At 48.2% G+C, this 19,434-nt stretch overlaps 1 protein-coding gene across 1 annotated transcript in view; it reads right to left on the bottom strand.

The window, feature by feature from the left end:
- Positions 1-2,028: 2,028 nt before the first annotated feature.
- The window catches only part of STX6 (syntaxin 6), a 49,311-nt gene continuing 31,905 nt past the window's right edge, over positions 2,029-19,434 (bottom strand). The window contains exons 5-8 of the mRNA XM_042924929.1: positions 15,748-15,873; positions 14,437-14,543; positions 10,021-10,115; positions 2,029-5,798 (exon numbers count right to left, since the gene is read on the bottom strand). Coding sequence (XP_042780863.1) covers positions 5,722-5,798; positions 10,021-10,115; positions 14,437-14,543; positions 15,748-15,873 — 405 coding nt within the window. The 3' untranslated portion in view covers positions 2,029-5,721. The remainder of the gene's footprint in view (positions 5,799-10,020; positions 10,116-14,436; positions 14,544-15,747; positions 15,874-19,434) is intronic.

Below are 19,434 nucleotides of genomic sequence, written 5' to 3'. Positions count from 1 at the left end.
TTACGATCAAAGCTATGGAAGAGGTTTTATTATGCAGGGATGGTTTACTGTAGCCTAAATTCCGTGATGCAGGAGCAGTGATTCTGAAACTACAGTGGGCAGCAGAATCCCCCGGAAGGCTTGTGAAACAGCCCACTGGCCTCACCCCCAGAGTCTGTGATTCGGCAGATCCAGGTGGGCCTGGGAACCTGCATTTCTAGCAAGCTCAGGGGCCATGCCGCCGCCGCTGGTCCCACACCACACTTGGGAGACCCAGCCTGTCGAAAGAGCAAGAATGTATCTACCTGTGGAGGGGGGTGTAAACTGGCACCAGGGCTACTGGGCTCTTCTCGTGGGGAGGAAGGGGGGTGCGCACCGTCTGGAAATCACCCAGGCATTTTAAATTCGAATCCTTGATCTCACGTCTTTAGTTTGTGCCTTCTGGTTATTTAAAAATAAAACACCGTAGGTAATTTATCCTTGGAAGAAAAATACGACAATTTAGTCCTGCTGAGTGTTGCCACGTATTACACATTCGATTTTTTCATTACGCTAATTTCTGATTACAAATGAGCCAGTGAGAGCTGATCTCCACTTAACACAAAACGAATCCACAATCATTTACAGCTTGCGGTCTTTGGCCCTTTCCTGGTTTCCAGGCCACCCTCACCCAGGGCATTCTCCTGGGTCAAGTTAGGACACGCCCACATCAAGCTTACAGGTAAGTTCCAGTAACTTCTTAGTGGGAACACCTGGCTGGCCTCTCCCCACCCTGCAGACTCTCTCTTTTCCTGAGGACTAGGACGTCTGCCTCTCCCAGAGCAGACTTACCCCCAGGGCTGCGATTCCTGTTCAGTAGCATGGTCCCGGCTAAAGCCCGCTCTCTGCAGAGTCCAACAAGAACAACGCTGGACATGGGGTCACCCCCGGGCTGACAGAGAGCCTGGCTCGTGTGGAGAGCTGGGGTACCGCCAGGGTGACAGAACAAGGCCCGAGAGCTTTGGTCAACAAACAATGAAGCCGGGTGGTCTTATGTCTAACACCCCCTGGAGGATCAAGTGGCTTCTGGGTTCAAGAATTCATAGCCTTAAAAAAAAAAAAAAAAAAAAGAAGGCAAAATACACTTTCTCACTGGCTGCACTTGGCAAACCAGGTCCCTACCAAGCAGTCGGGCAGGTGACTGGGACAATGACTGCTGAAGTGCAGTTACCGTCCACACGGCCTTGGGGAGGGGCATTTCTGGACAAAGGTCACATTGGAAGGAAAACAGCACCAACACATTAGTCTACGTCAGAGGGAAACCAAGCTCTTTCTCCTTCCTCCCCACCTCCCCACCCCTGCATTGGTAAAGAGACTCTAACGTAATAAGGAGCTGTCACATGCAGGTAGATGGCAGCAACACAGCCAAGGGGCCGCTGGAACTTTCGGAGCTTCAGTGTTTGTCCAAAAGCAGACGCCCAGAAACTGGAGCGAGGGGTGAGCATGACAGGTCACTGCCGGCCTACCCTCTTGCGCCGCTGAGGTCACTGGCCGCACGCAGTGTACGAGCTCCCTGGGGCCCAGCCCAAGACGCACCCCGGCAAATGCCGCCCTGTCTGCTGGGGGAGCTGCAGTGAGTGGTCTCGTCTCTAAAACAAAAGGGCTGCGCTGGGTGGTCCACACGCTTCCGAGCGTAGGTCAGGGATGCTGGCCCCAGAAGCCAGCAGGTCTGGAGTTTCGGCCCCACCGAGCGACCTGTGCTAAGCTGTGCGGGCTTCTGTCTCAAAGGGTCACTGCAGGGCTGCCCTCGCCTGGACGGCTGTTTCCCTCTGCTTAGAATTCTCTTGATTTTCTGGACTCAATACCAGTCGGCAGCTTCCCAGTGAGCAGGATGGCAAGTAAACACGGGGAGCCTGGTGTCCGCATTCACATCCGACGGACTGCTGCGCAAGCACATTCATGAGAGCCGGGACAGGGCAGCGGACAGAACAGAGAGTGGGTCTCCCCTCATCAGGCCAGCCTGGTGACGGGACTGCCCCTCCCTCAGAAGCAGAGGCCCCGGGGCGGGGGGGGGGGGGGGGACGCTGCTGCACCCCCGCCAGCAGCCCAGGCCCATTCTGTGGGGCGTGGTCTTCGTGAACCAACTCGGGTCAGGCGTGACACGGTGTGACAGAGGGTCGGAAGGTCTGAGAGCTCTTTGGTTTCACCTCTCTCTGCTCTTGATGGAGAAAGAACACGTTTTTCAAAAATGTTATTCTTCAAAAACCTGGGAGGGAAAGAGATGCCAGCGAGAGGAACACAAAGAGGGAGGTAGTGCATGCCGCGTTTTGGAACTTCTGCTTTTCAGACTGTCCCAATTTTGTTTCGCTTCCAAGTTCATCCTGCAGTACAAGGTGAAGCCAAGCGATCCGAGTCCACAGAGCTGAAAAGCAACTCCTATGTATAATTCAGTTCCTAGATCTTCAAATGCTATGAATTCTCTAGAAAGGTAATGGTCTCACTTTATAGCCAGGGAAATTACCAGAAGAAAGATCTTGGCTCTGCCACCTTCGCTTACAGAAGGTAAAACACTTAACAGAGACAGATTTCTGTTGGAGTTAGACTAGATTTCTCTTCACAGCCCTGAATCTCACGAGGTGAGAAGGAGTAGAAGTTGCCAAGTGGTTGGCTACCAGACCCATCAGTCTGTTTAACTCTGGCTAAAAGCAGAGAATAATGGGCAAGCTCCCAAGTCTCTCCCCCTTCGGCTCTGGCGTGAAGATCGTCATGTAACACACACACAGTGACTTCCAACTGCCACCCAGCAGCGGGCACACAGAGAGCACGGGGCGTTTTCAGTCCACACAAAGGCAAGATCAAAGACGAGGATGAAAACCTAAAGGTATTTCGGTTTTCCAGCTGGACCCCCCACTCTGGCTAACTCTCTCAACGGTTCATTCCCCCAATTAACCCCCCAAATCAGCTGATTAGAAAAACGTTCTTGCAATAAACGCAAGTTGAGCTGTTTCTCTTTATCCATCACATTCTGCCAGTTCCTTAGAAATGATGAGTACGTGTCGAGGTGCAGAGGTTGGAGAAAGCCCAACTGCTTCTAGGATGTGCCCCTGAGCAGCGCGGGGGGGTCACCGGTGTCCACTGCTCTCCCCCTCCTATCGGCCGGGGAACCACTTAGGTGCCCTCTGGAACCCGGCAGTGTCGGGATCACCGAGGAGGCAACATTTGTCCTCAAAAGTCAACCTAAGCCCCTGGGTTACTCTCTTGGACCGCCACGGTTTGCGGTCTGGGTGGAGGCTTTCAAATGAACACTCATCTGTAGCGATGCCCCGTAGGCCCAACAGGGTCAAGCCCAGGATCAAGCCCGCTGGGCCAGGAGTTATGCCTGGGGCAGAGCCGGCTCTGGAAGATATTAAGAGGCTGCCTGTCAAAGAACAGTTCCTCTGAGGCGAGGAGACAGGGGCCTGCAGGGAGCACGCATGCAGTGCTTGTATTTTCAAGTAAACTTTCCTCCTCATAAATAATTCCCTCTTCGGCTTCAGGACTCTCGTCTACAATAGCCACTGTTCAGCAAATACTTGAAATTAGGTGAGGTCATCATGCCGATTCTAGATTCATCCAAACACTTAGTAATTAAGCCTTCAGATTACAAAACCTGCCGCCCCCCAGCCCCCCTCCCCTCCGACACCAGGGAAGCATCTTACTCATTCACGACCAGGCGTGTTCCCAACAAGCCCCACTGACGCATGTGACAGTTGTGTGGGGCACAGTAAATCTGGTAATAGGAGGACAACAGCATGGCTTGTAAAGAGCATAATCATACAGGCCATTAGGATGCCTACTGCCTCTTGTGATGTGGAGTGTGGATACAGTACTGAGACAAGGTCCCCATTTATGTTTAACAAAGACCTGTATATTTTAATGCAAATCTAAGGACCATCCCTGTTCTAAGTTTAGAGAAGACTATTTGAATGAGTCTCGAAACTTTGTAAAACAAATAACCTAGTACCCTATATCGGAAGCCCTTTGTAGTAATCTTTTTTTTTTTTTTTTGCTAATTTGAAAAAAATAACTTATTTATATATCAGAGTTGACTGTAAACGTGGATGTCAACCACCCTTTTAGTTTTATAAATCTGCTTTTAGCTTTCATCAACAGGCAGATTTACTTACCTACCATGATCCTAACCATGAGAAAATACCCTTCTTTAAAAAACTGTTACAAATATTTATTAAAAAGTGCAAGTCAAAAGTCAGCTGGGCAAGTACATCATTGCAAATCACAAAAAAGGGCGAGGGGGGGGGGAGCCCAAAGCAAATAAACAAGAAAGACAAACAAGAAAAAAAATTAAAAAGAAAAAAAAAAACAACCAGTGTGCCGAGGAGTGGACCCCAACAGATGAGGAAACAAGAAGTCCAAGCTAGAGCTCTATCCGGATGTTGGCTGTGCTTTCCAAGTGCACAAAAAGATGGTGAGGACAGCCACGGCCTCCCCTGCCAGGCTCTGGGTCAGCTGCTGCTTCAACAGTGGTGACAGCATCAGGGAGGCTATAAAAATATCCTATAGACACGTGTACGTTGGAGGCATTTAAAAAGTCATCAGAAGCCTGAAATTTAGCATCTCAGCAGTTTCAGCTACTAAAACTCAATTAAAGCATCCATTATTTAAATTTGGATTGGCTCAGTTATTTGAATGGATGATTAAAAAAACCAAAAAACTGAGTTGTCATCTTAGGGGGGGAAAAAACCCTCAAGTTCACCTACCCATTCTTGCCATGACTCACAGGGTAAGAGAAGTCTGGTTCAGAACTAGCCTTTTTTGTCATTATGGTTTCTGAGTGTCGCTGTGCTAATGATGTACTAACCACTCCCAACCGTGACCTCCTCCCCCCACCCCCGCCCCCGGTGCAGAGTGCCACAGGAGTGACCTAACCGTCGAGGAGGCTGGCCAGGGACCCTAACCCGTTCAAGTGTGCTGTAGCCATACAGTTAAAGGTGGTCCTAAAAATACAAGCTGCACCAGGACAGCAACGTGAATTTGGCAAGGCTCTGACCTCCAGCAACCTCACCCACCGTTCCCTCAGCTGTGCAAACTGGGTCCTGCCACCCTCTCCTCCCTTCAGTTCAAGCCACCCGTTGTTAGCATCCCCAAAGCCTAGTGCTTTCCATTATTCTCCATTAGCTATTTCTTACCACAAAATAATGTGCCTGGAAAAGCAATTTTATCCCAGCACTTATCCCTGAAAAATGGATCGGTGCGTCTTCTGTCACAAACTGCTTCTTGGGCCTTCTGTTCCCATCAGCGACCGGCTGTCAGGGGCGGCGGGGAATGAAACGTGCCCGGGAGCCCGCACTCTGGACAGGGCTCATCGGGACGGGACCGCGGTGCGCCGTCGGAGCCGGGGGAAGGGTCTGGGCTGGAGAAAAGAGCTGTCCGAGATGGATGGAATGAGCAACAGCAAGCGCTAGTGGAGTCTGCGGAATTTTCTGGATTCCTCCGAGGCCGTCCTTGGGGCGTGAGGCCTGGGAGGCAAAGCAGTGGCGGGCCATCCTCAGAGTGGGCCAGGCGGGCCAGGAGCTCACGGTCGTCCACCCGGTGTTCCCCGTGGCCCTGCCAGCGCCGGGTCAGAGCAGCTGTCAGTGGTGGGGTCACGGGGAGGGGGGTCAGTGCAGGCCGCGTCTTCCAGAGAGAAGCGGGAGGGGACGGCAACGCCCGGCGCCGCTGCCCGCCTCCCTGGGTTCGAGTGCAGGAGGGGCTGCGCCGGCCGTGTCACAGAACAAGGAGGAGGACCAGCACGACCAGCAGGACCATGAAGAGGACGGCGATGGCACACCACTGGCGCCTGTCTGGAAGGCAGGACACGAGGATTAGCGCTCTCGGGACTCTACGTTCCCCAAGGTACAGTCACCTGCAACTCCCCGCAGCAGAAAGGGGCCAGAGTGTGCCGATGACGGGGGCTCGGAGGATCTGGAACCCGCCCGTGGGCCGGGTGTCTGCACCTGCACCGCATGTGCACCCACAGCTCTGCCGGTCCCTCGAACACAGGCCTGTAACCAGTACGTGCTCCGTGCTTCAAGTCTTTCATTAAAACCCGTGGCTCTCAGCTGGCTGCTGGTGGGTACCATGCCCCTGGCAAGGTGCTGGCACTGGCATTACAGATCAAAGCCCATTCGCTTTAATCCTCTGCCGAAGCCAAATCACTTCATTCAACAAGAATCCTGTTCTTTGCTCAACGGGCACTAGGGGAGGACGGAAAGAGGATAAAAGCTCCCGCTGGTCACTCCAGGAAATGAAGGGCTGAAAAAGCAAACTCTGGGGACCATAAGCACGATCACCGTTACGCCACACCCCTCCAGGAGAGATTACTGGGAAAGTAACTTACGCAGCTTACCACTGAATCCAAGTGGAAGGCCTTCTCTGAAACCTGCCCTACCAACACTTCAGAACAAGCACCGGAAACTAAGCGGCTAGAGTCCATCTAAACGCCAAGAGCAAGGAGGCGCGGAGGAATAGAAGGGCCCACACAGATCCCAGCAGAGCCCCAGCTCCACCCACAATCCCCCGCGTGCCTGGCAGGAAACACGAATACCCTCGTTCACCCTGGGCTGGGCCGGGTGTGGAGCCCAGGGTGCCGCCATTGCCAGGATGCCTCCTGAACTTGTGGAGGTAGAAAGAACAAGCAGTCTTTCTACAAAGGGCCAGACTGACAGAACAGACTTTCACTGGCCTATGAAAACGTACTTCCGCTGCTAGAGAGGAGTCCTCCATTTAAACAGAGATATGAAGGTAAACTGATTCATCAAAAGTCTACTTGAAAGCCTGCAGATTCTAGGACACCATGGCTATGGAGGATCACAGTATAAGAAGGTCTGCATCTAGGAAAATCGATTGCAAAGCTTTCCTCAAAGCAATGCTAAGTCCACAAACCAGTACTTAAATTATCTAACTGCCACGGCTGGCAAAATTTTAGAACCGGCCAAGAGACTGCCACCAAGTGACAGTAAGCAAAGTAAGTACCTTCTTGGTGGTGATCACCTTGCTCTACTTCAGACACTCTAGAAACTCACTTAGAAACTGTGATCAGGGCAAAGACCCCAAGTCTGTTGGTTCCTTGTCTGAACAGGACTAGTCCAATGGGCACGGGAGGCAGAATTGGCCTACTCAGATAATATTTTTAATCTGTTTAACTATCACTTCACTGCTCAAGAGAACTTGAGTTAATCTAGCATTCTTTCATCTATTTAAAAATGCCTATAAGAACTTCAAAACACTCATTAAAATGATTAGTTGGTATTCTTCCAGGACAAAACAGGCAAGATAATTGCTTCCTAACCATCCCTGTCCCCCCCACCCCCCAACATTCTCAACCCTAGATTCCCAATATTGAACCAGTTTTCCACTTTTTGGCTTTCCATCAGCCTCTCCCCATGCCCCTCCCACCTCCGATCACTCTCTCTTCCAGGATTGCATTAAATAGGGGTTTTCATCAAGGACAACATCCCTCATACAAGCTAGCACAACCGGGACGGGACGCTCCTTTAAAGCCATTTCCCTTTGAAGTGCTAAGCTGCTGCTAGGAAGCCTGAACCAGGTAACCTCACCCGCTGACTTCTCCCCAGAAGGGGGGCAAAACTAACCACAAAGGCTTCTGCGCTCTCAAGGGAAAAGCCTAACCAGCTTTGTAAGCTCAAGACCTGCTTCAAAAAGTAGATGGGAACAAAGAGAGCTCCAATGGCAGGTGTTTCTCCCCTTCCAGTATATTTTCCTCCACTGGAGAGAAAAGATAAAAAAATTTTAGAAGGTGAGGGAAGACTCAAAAGAACCTTCTACTCAAAAGAATACACCGTCCTTCGGTCACTCATAAAGCGAGTGTGGCATCTTGGCTGATTTCTTCCACGAAGCAGCCAGCCACGGGGAAGGGCAGATGTTCTGATTCTCCGGAACTGTGTGGCTGGCATGTGAGCTCGGTTACTGCCTGATCGGACTTCAACGTGTCTTCATATACTTTAAGTATAGATTAAAAAGCAGCGAACTTGCCCAGAAGTTATGGAGAACAGAGGCAAATACAAATTGCCTTGGTGTCAACCTGAAGCCAAGAGCACCAAGCAGGAGGCCCTGAGCAATCTTTCTTTTGGGAACAGGCAAAGCTTAAAATGAAAAAACCATGGGCAAGCTGTCTAAACTGAAGGGCCTTCCAGGCTAAATTCTCCGTCTCCTGGCCCTTTTTCTTAGACAAATATAATTGAAGTCCCTACTTTGCTCCCCAAACTTTTCTTTCAGGATAAAGTAGCATAAAGCATAAGCAAGGCTCAGTGCTATTTATACACACTGAACGGCTTATCACAATGCAAGCACTTTTCTAAATTATTCATTCCCGGAATGCTGAGAAACAAAGACACAGTGCATCTTTGTTCTTTGCTCTTCCCCAAACAAAACTGGTGCTGAAGTAGCTACTTGACTTTGTGATGAATACACACACTAGAGAGGGCCTGGGGTTTACACTGGTTATGTAATACTTCACTAATTATTATTATTTTTTTTAAGTAGAAACATGAAGGTGGGAGAGAACAGAGGAATAGGGAAGAAGGCTTTGCAAACCTTTCTCTAAGTGTGTGAAAGATTAACTAAGCTGGTGCCTGCTTCAGGCAATGAAAAGCTGCTGGAGGCATAAAGGTATTTGTCCCTGGAGAGAAAGAAGGAACTAAGTCTGGCTACGAGCTTCCCTCTGTTGTGGATAAAAAACCAAAACAGGTCCTTTGCCCTGCAGGGCCATATTCTGCCTGACTTCCTATTTTTTAAAAAAGAAACAAACATTAAGTAAGTACTAATACGTGGGAGACACTTTAAACACTTGTACATTAATTACTATTATTTAATTTAACTTCCACAATGCTCTGAAGAAGCAGGCAACAACCTATTTTTTACAGGTAAGAAGCTGAGCCCCAGACAACTGTTCTTTAACTTGACTATGAGTTAAACTGCTGGAAAGCAAATATAGATCTGTATTAGCCTTAGCGCAGAAGGCTGAATGAACCATTAGACCCCGTAACACATACCTGATGAGAGGAAACCCACAGAAGAATGAGGCAAGAAATGGGAAGCTCCAGCGGGGGTGCTAGTGCTCTGCTTCAACAACATTTACATCACCTCAAGGAGTACCTCAGTTCCTCCCTTGACCAAGCCACCCCCTGCCGACTAAAGAAGAAAGGAGATACTGGATGTTCTTCGGCTTTAAAATACAGTATTTCTAATGTACTACGGGAGGTGGGTTGCTGCCATCAACAAATAGAGTCCCTGGAACATATCTTCCTACATAGTGACCAATTTGAAAACTGTTAAAATTTCACCCCACTCTGGCGCAAATCTGCTAGAATATTTCACTTACGACTTTAAGTGAAAACTATTTTTTATTTAAAAAGATTTTTTTTAAGTTTATTTATTTTGAGAAAGAAAGAGAGAGAGAGACCGTACGCAGTGAGAGTGGGGGAGCGGCAGAGAGCGCGAGAGAGAATCACAAGCCGGATCCCCGCTGTCAGCACGGAGCCCAATGCAGGGCTCGATCTCACAAACTAGAAGATCAATGAGATCATGACCTGAGCCAAAATTAAGAGTCAGATGCTTAAATGACGGAACCACCCAGGTGCCCCTGAAAGAAATTTAAATTAGATCTGTAAGGCCATCTGATTCTGAAATGGTAGGAGTTTTTCAATAAAAGAAAGTCCAGGGAAAACAATAACTGGCTTCTTCATTACTGTTCCCTATTTGGGCAAGGAAATAAGAAAGTGAAATAAAAAAGGATTTTGTAATTGTAATGAGAGTTGCTCCACTAGGAGAAAAGCCACCCACCACACCAGCCTTGTGCGGTGGGGGGACACAAAGACCACTTCTCCGGTGAAGGCCACAAGTGGCAGACGAGGCCTGTGCCTACCGGTCTTCCTTCTCTGACAAGAAAGCAGACCCAAAAATGTACGACAGGAGAGAGATCTGAAGGGGCACACCTGTGAGAACGCTATAGACCATGTTTCTAGAATGAAGTAGGAATTCTTAAGCTTTAAATGCCATACATACCACTGGTCATGTGAGATACTTTTGCAAGTTTCTTCATCACATTGTCCAGCCGGGACTGAGTGCTCTCCAACTCATGGGAGAAATCATCCAACATACTGGAAACAGAAGCAGACACAGAGGGGTGGCTGGTAAGCACAAAGTCTTGGCAACGCGCTGCCCATGAAATTAAATCATGGTAAGGTATGATCTTACCCCACGCCTCAGTGTTAGCAAACCTAAAACAGGTAATGTGGGGGTTTGATCAATCTATTATCCAAACTCCTTAGCACAAGACATGTTTTTTTTATTTCAGAATTTTAGGAATTTAAAAAAGCAATGAATTACATATGCTGGATATTAGCCAGCACTCGCAAGCAGGGTCTGGGGCAGACCCCATAATCAAGCATGTTAATGTTTCTGCAGAGGAAACTAACAGAAATCATAGCTGCAGTGAGTTCAGGTTAGGTTTCCTGTAATATGGGCTTGCTGAAAACTTAAAAAAAATTTTTTTAGAGCTTTGTAGATTTTAGAAGTGTAGACCAGGCAGTGTGGAGCTGACTGATAGAAGAACAGAAACTCAGTGGCAACACAGTGCTCTAGAAAGAGGCTGTGTGAGGTCAGACAACCAGGCTTTGCCACTTGCTTCCCCTGCTACCTTGACAAGGCACCCCACAACTCTTTGGCACAGTTTCGACATCTGTAAAATGAGGTAGCTTCCCTGCCGGGGGTCTCGTGAGCACCAGGTCATAACACAAAGCACTTCGTGGCGACAGGAGCCAAACATACTTTAATAATCATTGCCTGTAATGCACTCTGTGCTTTGTCATAACGCCGGGAGGCCCTGGGACTGCCATTCCTGACGGTGTGTGCTCCTCACCTACACCCGCAGAGAAGCCAGTGTTTTCCCACGGGGAGAAGAGGCTCCAGGAAGCTAACACTATTTTGCTGTCCAAGGTGCAGCTGGGAAAGAAAACACCAAAATACTCTCATCCCAACAATGTTTATTTCATAAATCACCAAACATTCCAGACTTTTCAACTCTGGGCTAACGTGATCATCTCAAATATAGAATGCAACATACCAATTAGTCTTATTAAGACCAGAGGTCTTATTAGTAAGGCTCTAGTACTCTGACAGCATCAATGGTGGCTAGAAAGTCCTGGGCTTGGTCTGTGCCCACATGAAGCAGCCGACAACCCTTCAGGATTCAGGGCAACCGACTCCTCATTAAGTCAATTAGGAAATACAGTCCATGTTGACAACTAAATAAGCAAGTCTTTGTCCCTTACCTGAATTTTCACATTAAGACATTATTAGCTCATCTTAGATCCTGGTAGCATCTTAGCCCTGCAGCTGCAGACCTATCCAGGCAGGGCCAAACGCCGAAAACACAAGAGCCACCTTTGTATGCCGGGCATGACTTTTCCGACTGAGGACAAAAAGGCCAGTCACCCAGCCTCCGGCCCAAGGACACCCACTAACTAGGTTTCCAGCCCCGATCTATCTCCTCGGCGCTGTCCAAAAGAAACAGGCTGTGAATCCGTACGCTATTTTGTATTTCTGGTAGCCACACATTTAAAACAAAAAGGAAGAAATTAATTTTCATAATCTGCTTTATTTGGCTCCATATAGCCAAAACATTATTGTTTCAACATGTAATCAATATTTAAAAAATCATGCACAAGCTACTTTGTGGGTTTGTTTTTTTTTTTCATAGTAAGTCTTCAAAGTCTGGTGCATTTACATTTTGGCCACATCTCAGTTCAGACTGACCACATGTTACGTGGCCAATGGCACAGCTGCCAGTGGCTACACGTCCTGGGGAACACAGGTCAGAGTCCAAGACCCACGTGTTCTCCTTTGAATTTACTTATATTTACCAAAGTGACACATACTTTATTATTTTTAAATATTTTTTTTAAAAAATATTTATTTTTGAGAGAGAGAGAGAGAGAGACAGAGTGCAAGCAGGGGAGGGGTGGAGAGAGAGAGGGAGACATAGAATCCGAAGCAGGTTCCGGGCTCTGAGCTGTCAGCACAGAGCCCAATGCCAGGCTCGAACCCATGAACTGTGAGATCATGACCTGAGCCGAACCCTGGGTCGGACCCTTAACCAATTGAACCACCCAGGTGCCTCGACACACACTTTAAAGAGCTAAATAGCACGTTAAGAGTTTTCATTAAAAAAAAAAAAAACAAAACAAAACAAAAAAAAAAAACAAAAAAAACACAGCTGTTTCCCGCCCCCAGGACAACTGCTCCAGCCCCTCCCACTCTTCTCTCGGGCTTTCTCCACTTTTTGAAGTAAATGCTTGCACCAGAATCCTGTCCTGCTGACTCTGCACTAGAAGCGCTAGGGCTTTGCTCTGTTCCCATTTCCTTCCCCATCTCTGCATCCACCCCACACCTCCTCCTCCTTCCTTCCAACATGATTTTTGTCATGGTGTGAGGAGATCGCCCTTCGGGGCTCACTCTGTCTAGAGCGAGCAAATGCTCTTCCCAGCCGGTGGCTCGTGGCCACCAGCTTGCTCCTTGGCTCTCCCCAACGGCTGGCCGAGGGTTCAGCTTTCTCTGGTCAGTAGAGTCGGTAACCATCCAGGATCTGAATGTTATGCTGATCGTTGTTATTTCATGCTTTATGTCCCCATAGGTTTTATGCGTCTAAAAATAAAAATCCCTCTGCCTGCACTCTAGTGGGCTTTAGGGAGGGAGCGGAGATAAAAGGTGTATTTGGTGTGTTCAAAGTCACCATCTTTAACTGGAAGTCTACCAGGCTTCTCTGTCATCTACCGAAGCCCAAGGAGTTCAGGCAATTAGTCCTTTCCCGTCCCCCAACTGGCATTTTAGGGGAAGAATGCACTTTAGACAGAAATTAAACACGCATGCCTAGATTCCTGCTCTTGTAGCTTCCCACCTAGTCTCCCTGCCTCCAGTCTTGCTCCACTGTGGTTGGTCATCTAAACCGCAGCTAGACATGGCGCCTGGTGGCTCAGCTGGTTAAGCATCCGACTTCAGCTCAGGTCATGATCATCCCACAGTTCATGGGTTTGAGCCCTGTGTCGGGTTCCGTGCTGACGGCTCAGAGCCTGGAGCCTGCTTCAGATTCTGTGTCTCCCTTTCTCTCTGCCCCTCCCCTGCTTGTGCTTTGTCTCTCTCTCTCTCTCTCTCTCTCTCAAAAATAAACGTTAAAAAAATTTTTTTATGCCATGGCTAGGTGGGCCTGCCTGAAATGTAAACCTGACCATGGTGTCATTCCCAACACAACCTTCATGGTTTCCCATCACCCTCAGAAGAGAAAGTCCTAACCCCATAACAGGGCTTCTAAGGCCTCCCTGTCTTGACTTCTGCACCCCTCCCCACTCCCATGCTCTATACACAGTAAACCTTTCTGCCCCATGCACTTCCTCACTCTCTGTCTCGGTCGGCCCTCCCCTCACCCCCAACCCTTCACTGGGACACCTTCTCCTCACCCTTCAGGTTCCAGTTAAACACATCTTCTCAGGGACCTGGGCTAAGTCAGGTCTGCAGCTTGCGCTAGGTGAGGGCTCCCAGGTCCCATGTCCTTCCTCCTTCCTTCTCTGTCACCTCTTAATGACTTACACCATTTGTAGAACGTCCGTTCTACACAGTAAATGGTAAACTCTCTGACGGCAAAGACGGTCCGTTCTGATCGCTCCCCTATCAATACCCAGGACCTCCAGCAGAGCAGGTGCCATTCTGAATTTATGAAGAATGAATGTATAATGCTGAACTTAAGAGTGCAACTGGAGAGGTTCTGAAACATCCTAGTGGATGGTCTTACTTTTTCAGAAAAAAAAAATTGTGAAATGAACGGGTTTTAGAAGGATGCTTTTGGGGCCATGCTTCCAAGCACAAAAGGAGATTGTCCCGAGGGAAAAACAAAGAAACCCAATTGTTTTTTCTTGTTTGCTCTGTGTTTACTTTTTACTTTTGAGGGAAGATTTTTTTATTAATTGAGGTTAAATTTATAGACTTTTTTTCATAAAGTTAAAGTTTAAGATGCAGAGCAAGAAGTTTTATTCGATGGAGCAGGAGAGTCATGGGGTGATAAAGTGAAGCCAGCTCATGTCCTATCCTCTTCGGGACCCAAATCCCCAGGGAGGTTACAAAAGCCAGATCTGTCTCATGCTCCCATTCATCATAACACTCCAAGAATCTGCTCAGAGGAGACTGGATCTGTTTTTGCAAGGTGTAAAACTAACATGAGAATAACTCTGCCTAAACCCTGCTGAAAATTTTATCTGATAAATTTGCTTCTTTGGGGGAGGTCAGTCTGCAAGACAGAATGAAGACAGAGCTGTAAGTAAAACAGCTTTTGGTTTCACTGGCCATGTAACTGTCAGGCTTTTCAGGGGTCTCTGAACACGGCTCTGCCCCTCAGTTTCCCTGCAGTAAGAGGGGCATGTCAATACTCACACTGCCTGTTCCTCCAGCTCCCCTCCGATGCGCTGGGACATGTTCTTCAGCACCCCGATGCTGCCAGAGACCAGCTCCAACTGCTCATCCTGCTGCTCCACAATCAGCTGGTGCCAGAGAAACGGGAAATAAGCAATGAGAATCCATCTTACCTGGCTCCAGTCCCGGTACTCTAGCAGCTGCTCGCGTCTTTGCCAACTGGGGACAATTCTCATTCAGAAGCAAAGCCCAGAAATCCAAGGACCAGACCATCGCCTCTGAGAACACACTCAGCTCAAAAGGCTGGGTTGTCAGGCTACTGATACCTCCTGCTGATCCAACGTGTGAACAGTCAGCAAACCTTGAAACCACCAAGGGGGACTGATGCCGTGTGGCTCGAGTCCATTGAGGGAAAAGGCCAGGGCCAAAAGCACCTGTGCAGTAACCACTGAGCCAGGGGGGATTTGGGAAGAGGAAGCCCACACCAGGGTCAAGGTCTCAATCCACAACAGGCTGCCACAGCCTAACTACGAGAGAGAGCCCGGCAAACCTCTGAATGTGGGAAAACTGTGCACACCGAGTCCTTTCCTTCCTGCTCAAGGACAAACCAGAGGCGGCCCTGTGGCAGTGAGCTGTCTCAAGGACAACCACTGAGTGATAAATAATTACTGTTAATTGTGCTGTACCTTCCTCATTTTTTGTATATAAAAAAGTCTACTTGATTAATAGCAATTTAAGTAGACAACTGGTTAAACAGACATGCTAATGGAAAGAGAACACACAGTCCTACATGTATACATACAACTTCGCATTTAAGAACCAGTTTCAATGCATAGAAAACCCTCAAATCCCCAGATACATTGTTCTCAGCTTCCTTTTTAAAATACAACTACATATCAAAAGCAACAATGTGAATATAACCAACCTCGCTTTCTTTCTGCTGTATAACCTCCACCAAAGCAATTATTTTTACATATAATGGATTTTCAATGAAACAACAAGGACTCAATTTTTCTGAAAGTGCCTTTGTTGAAATGAACAAAAAACAGAGTATAGAAGTGGAGGCGGGGAAAGAGGTTGCTAGTTTTTTGTGTTTTGTTTTTTTCAATCAATGGCCTTGTCTGTCAGTTGTGGATGTCTGGTCTGCTTTTCCTGAGAGAGCTAATCAAGCTTGGATCTCTTGACAAGGTCGTGCTCCGAAGGAGGTTCACGGCACAGGCGGACGCAGGCCGCCGCAAGACAAGTCCCCGCTCCCCACCCCCCCCCCCACCTGCTGGCAGCGGGACAGAGGGAGGGCCTGGCTCCCACCGCAGCCTACGGGCCCTCGGGTACCTGCTGCTGGGCCTGCTGCTCCTCGATGAAATGGGAGTTGGCTAACTGGAGCTCGCGGTCGAGGCGCACATACTTCTCCGTCGTTCCGGCACTCCAGTTCTGACCACCACTGTCCCCTAGCAGTGCCTATGAGAGCAGGACGGGGCAGCCAGGTTGTGGGGGGCGGGAAACAAGCCATTACTATCTGCATAAATGCTCCACAGCAGGGACATAAAGAGTTCTCATACTGCTCACGGTGCATTTTCCACCGGATCAGCCTTTTGTGTGGTGGTGGAGGTTGGTGCCTGCGTGGCACAATTTCAGGAATGCCGGGAAGGGCACCCGCTGGCTCCAAGCTTTCCCAATGGGACTCAAAAATGGCCTTTGGTCCCATTAAAATGCAAATAAATGTCAACTTCAAACCAACAAGTGCCCATCTGTACACACTACATAATGTAAAAGCACTTGGTCTCTGTAGGTCAGCTCTTCCTACCCTGGGAAGTTCACCAGAGACTCACAGGTTCTGGTGTAATCCCACAGATCTAGAATCCTTTTTATTCAAGTGTGAGCCAGGGAAGTTTCTGGGGTTTTGTTTTGGAAGGAGGTGGGAGAGCGCCCTAGTATGATAAGAAGCTAAGTCACAGCCTCTCACACACAGAAGCCCCAAGAACCACCAATGTCTCTTCAGTTTAACCCATACATAAATCCCAGTGCTTTTCCAGTTGAACGAAAGGGCTACAGGCTTCCCAGATAGGACCTGGGGGTTGCTTCACAGGCGGACATGGCCACGAATGAGTGCCTGATCCTGATAACCCAGGCGAGTGCTGGGCCTGAAGTTAGAGCTCTTCACCAGGGTCAGGTTTCCCAATATGAATTCAAGGAAGTTTGTAGCCAGAACAGGATAAGTCTGGAAAAAGGATAAGTCTCCCTTATATGAAAAGGCCTGTCAGGAATGGGAAAGCTCATTCTCGGCTTTGGGCTCGGACTGGGAGCCCCACAAGCCTGTCTGACTAGTTGGTCAAAGTTACTGCTCACACCAGTCCTGCATAAAGAGCCAGAAGATGCTGCTGACTAAGATTCTTTCTCCTTGTGCGGTTGCCAGATCTTCTTACCGGGTACTTTTTATCTCCGGAACTGTTAAAAGCCTAACTGATTACTTGCTTCTCTGTCTGAAAAGCCCTTTACTAGCCCCTTGGGACTGACGTGGCCCACTTCACCTGATGCTCAGAGCTGAATTCGGTCAAAGGGCCACACTTTGGGTACTGGGCTTGGCAAAGCTCCGAAGACAGAGCTTAAGTGCTGAGGTGATTATGAGAAGGGGACCAGGGCACAGGAGAGCCTCCGGCAGTCTTTGGCAACCTGGCCTCTGGAGGAAGCAGACCCGAGGCCTTTTGAAGATGGCCCTGCCCTGCCCTGATTGTAGGGTTGTCAAGTTGAAGAGATCCTGCTCCTTCTGAGCTGAAGACTCTAAGAATCTCTAAGGAGGGCAGTGGGGCCTAGTGACAATTTTTTCAAGGTCAGAATAAGGCTATATATAGTGCATCATTAGGCTACCGACAGAGAACTGGGGGCTCCACCAGCCTGGTGTGCTCCTGGGGACACAATCAGGGCTATTTTTCTAGCACATCCATGGTCTACACTCAGGTGGACATATGTCACACCGTTAACAGTCGTCTATGCTTTACTGTGAAGCAGCTTAGATTTCACCAGTCTGACTTCCAGGACTCTGTTTTAATGGGAAAGGAGACGGCAAGGGCCCAGGGCACTGGAGGACCAGCCTGTGTGCAGGTGCCAGAGCCAGAGGTCCCAGCTCAGCCAGGGTTGCACAGCACCTGATCTGGCAGGAAGCAGCGAGGCCTGCCTGCCTGAGTGCGTACAGAAAACCAGCCCTGCGATTCTTTGACAATTTGTGACCCTATGACGTTTCACGCAACACTGAAAACAAAATTCCAGTCCACACTTGGAAAGGCAATGTGTAACTACACAGTTTGTGTATGTCAGCTCAACTTCTACTATCTGGGGAATAAAACAATTCAAGTTCAGGGTAATGGAGGCCAAGAGTTCCCGATCTCACTGTCACAACTACCTTAGGTCACTCAGCTCCTGTGAGCTGAAGTGGAGACAAAAAGGGAACTTCAAAACTAGCCAGCTATGGCCAGACCCTCAGCTTCTCCCAAGAGCTAGTGCCAGATGGACCAGGTCAGTCACTGGCTTTTCCTCGCTGCACTGTTAAGAGGAAGGGAGGTAGACAGGAAGAAAATAAAACACAACAATGACTTGAAAAATGAAATGCGAGAAAGGAAACAGGAAAATTAAGTTAGGTGATATCTGGAGAGCCCCCTCCCTTTCTTTGAGCTCTTACAATACTTGTTTTCAAAATTAAGTGGGTCAACAAACACGTGCAGGTATAAAGTAAGGACTTACTGATACCAGTTAGTTAAAAATGATGAGCTGATTCTGGAGTTAACAGTCTACTAAATGGACTGACTACTGGTAACTTTATGGAGTCTGAACGGAACTGAAGTTAAATCTAAATTTAAATTTTAGGTGACTGGTGTGTGTGTGTGTGTGTGTGTGTGTGTGTGTGTATTAAGTATTTATTTGGGGGGGGGGGGGCGGGGAGATGAGGCAGAAGGAGAGGGAGAGAGAATCCCAAGAGAATCTCTGTGCTGACAGTGCAGAGATGTGGGGCTCAATCTCACAAATTGTGAGATCATGACTTGAGCCAAAATCCAGGGTCTGACGCTTAACCGACTGAGCCACCCAGGTGCCCCTGTTGTACATTTTTTAAAACTATTTTATTTTATTTTATCAGTCAGAAAGAAATGTCTACACAAAGCATCTAACTTTAAAAAGATACTTAAAATCCAAGGACTGGTCTCTTGTAGCTTTTATTTTTGATATGTCATTATCTGTGCTTTGGTTTCTGAAATGAGATTTCATGATGTATCTGTAATAACTAATAGAAACTAGACCTCATGTCAAAAAAATATTTAAGGGGCACTTGGGTGGCTCAGTTGGTTACATGTCCGACTTTGGCTCAGGTCATGATGTCACGATTCGTGAGTTTGAGCCCCATGTCGGGCTCTGTGCTGACAGCTCAGAGTTTGGAGCCTGCTTCGGATTCTGTGTCTCCCTCTCTCTCCACCCCTCCCCCACTCACACTCTGTCTCTCTCAAAAATAAATAAAAATTTTTAAAAATAATAAAAATACTTAAAATGACGAAGGACTTAAATTCACACGTTACATTAATTTAACACACATTAAGTTTCCTCCAGTGTCTTTACATAAAATTTTACTCATTCGATGTCTAGTAAGTTCTATGGGCAATGTAACAGCAGCCAGAGATTTAAAAACAGCCTGTGACACAAACTGTTCCTCACTTTCAAGGAGCATGGGGTCTAGCAGAGAAAAAGACAGGAAACGGAGCAATTACAGCACTTAACAGAGCCTCGCACACGGAGCACGCGCGACACGTCCAGAAGAAATGCCGTGTGGTGGGGGCTACAAGGGTAAGCAGAGGGAGCTATGGGAGCCCAGATGAGAGAGCCAGAGGGTGTGAGGGAGCGGAGGGGCAGCTGACCAGACTTTCTCACACCTGCCGACCTCACTCCAGGCTCAGCGTGTACATGTCCTCTGCTTAAACACACAATACGCAGACATTAGCATTTTTTAATTAAAAATATCTAACCATGCTATTTTCTTTG

The sequence above is a fragment of the Panthera leo genome, chromosome F3 (assembly GCF_018350215.1).
Source record: "Panthera leo isolate Ple1 chromosome F3, P.leo_Ple1_pat1.1, whole genome shotgun sequence".
NCBI classification, from domain to species: Eukaryota; Metazoa; Chordata; class Mammalia; order Carnivora; family Felidae; genus Panthera; species Panthera leo.
Note: the sequence above shows the minus strand (reverse complement) of the source record. Positions and strands in the feature narration are given on the sequence as shown.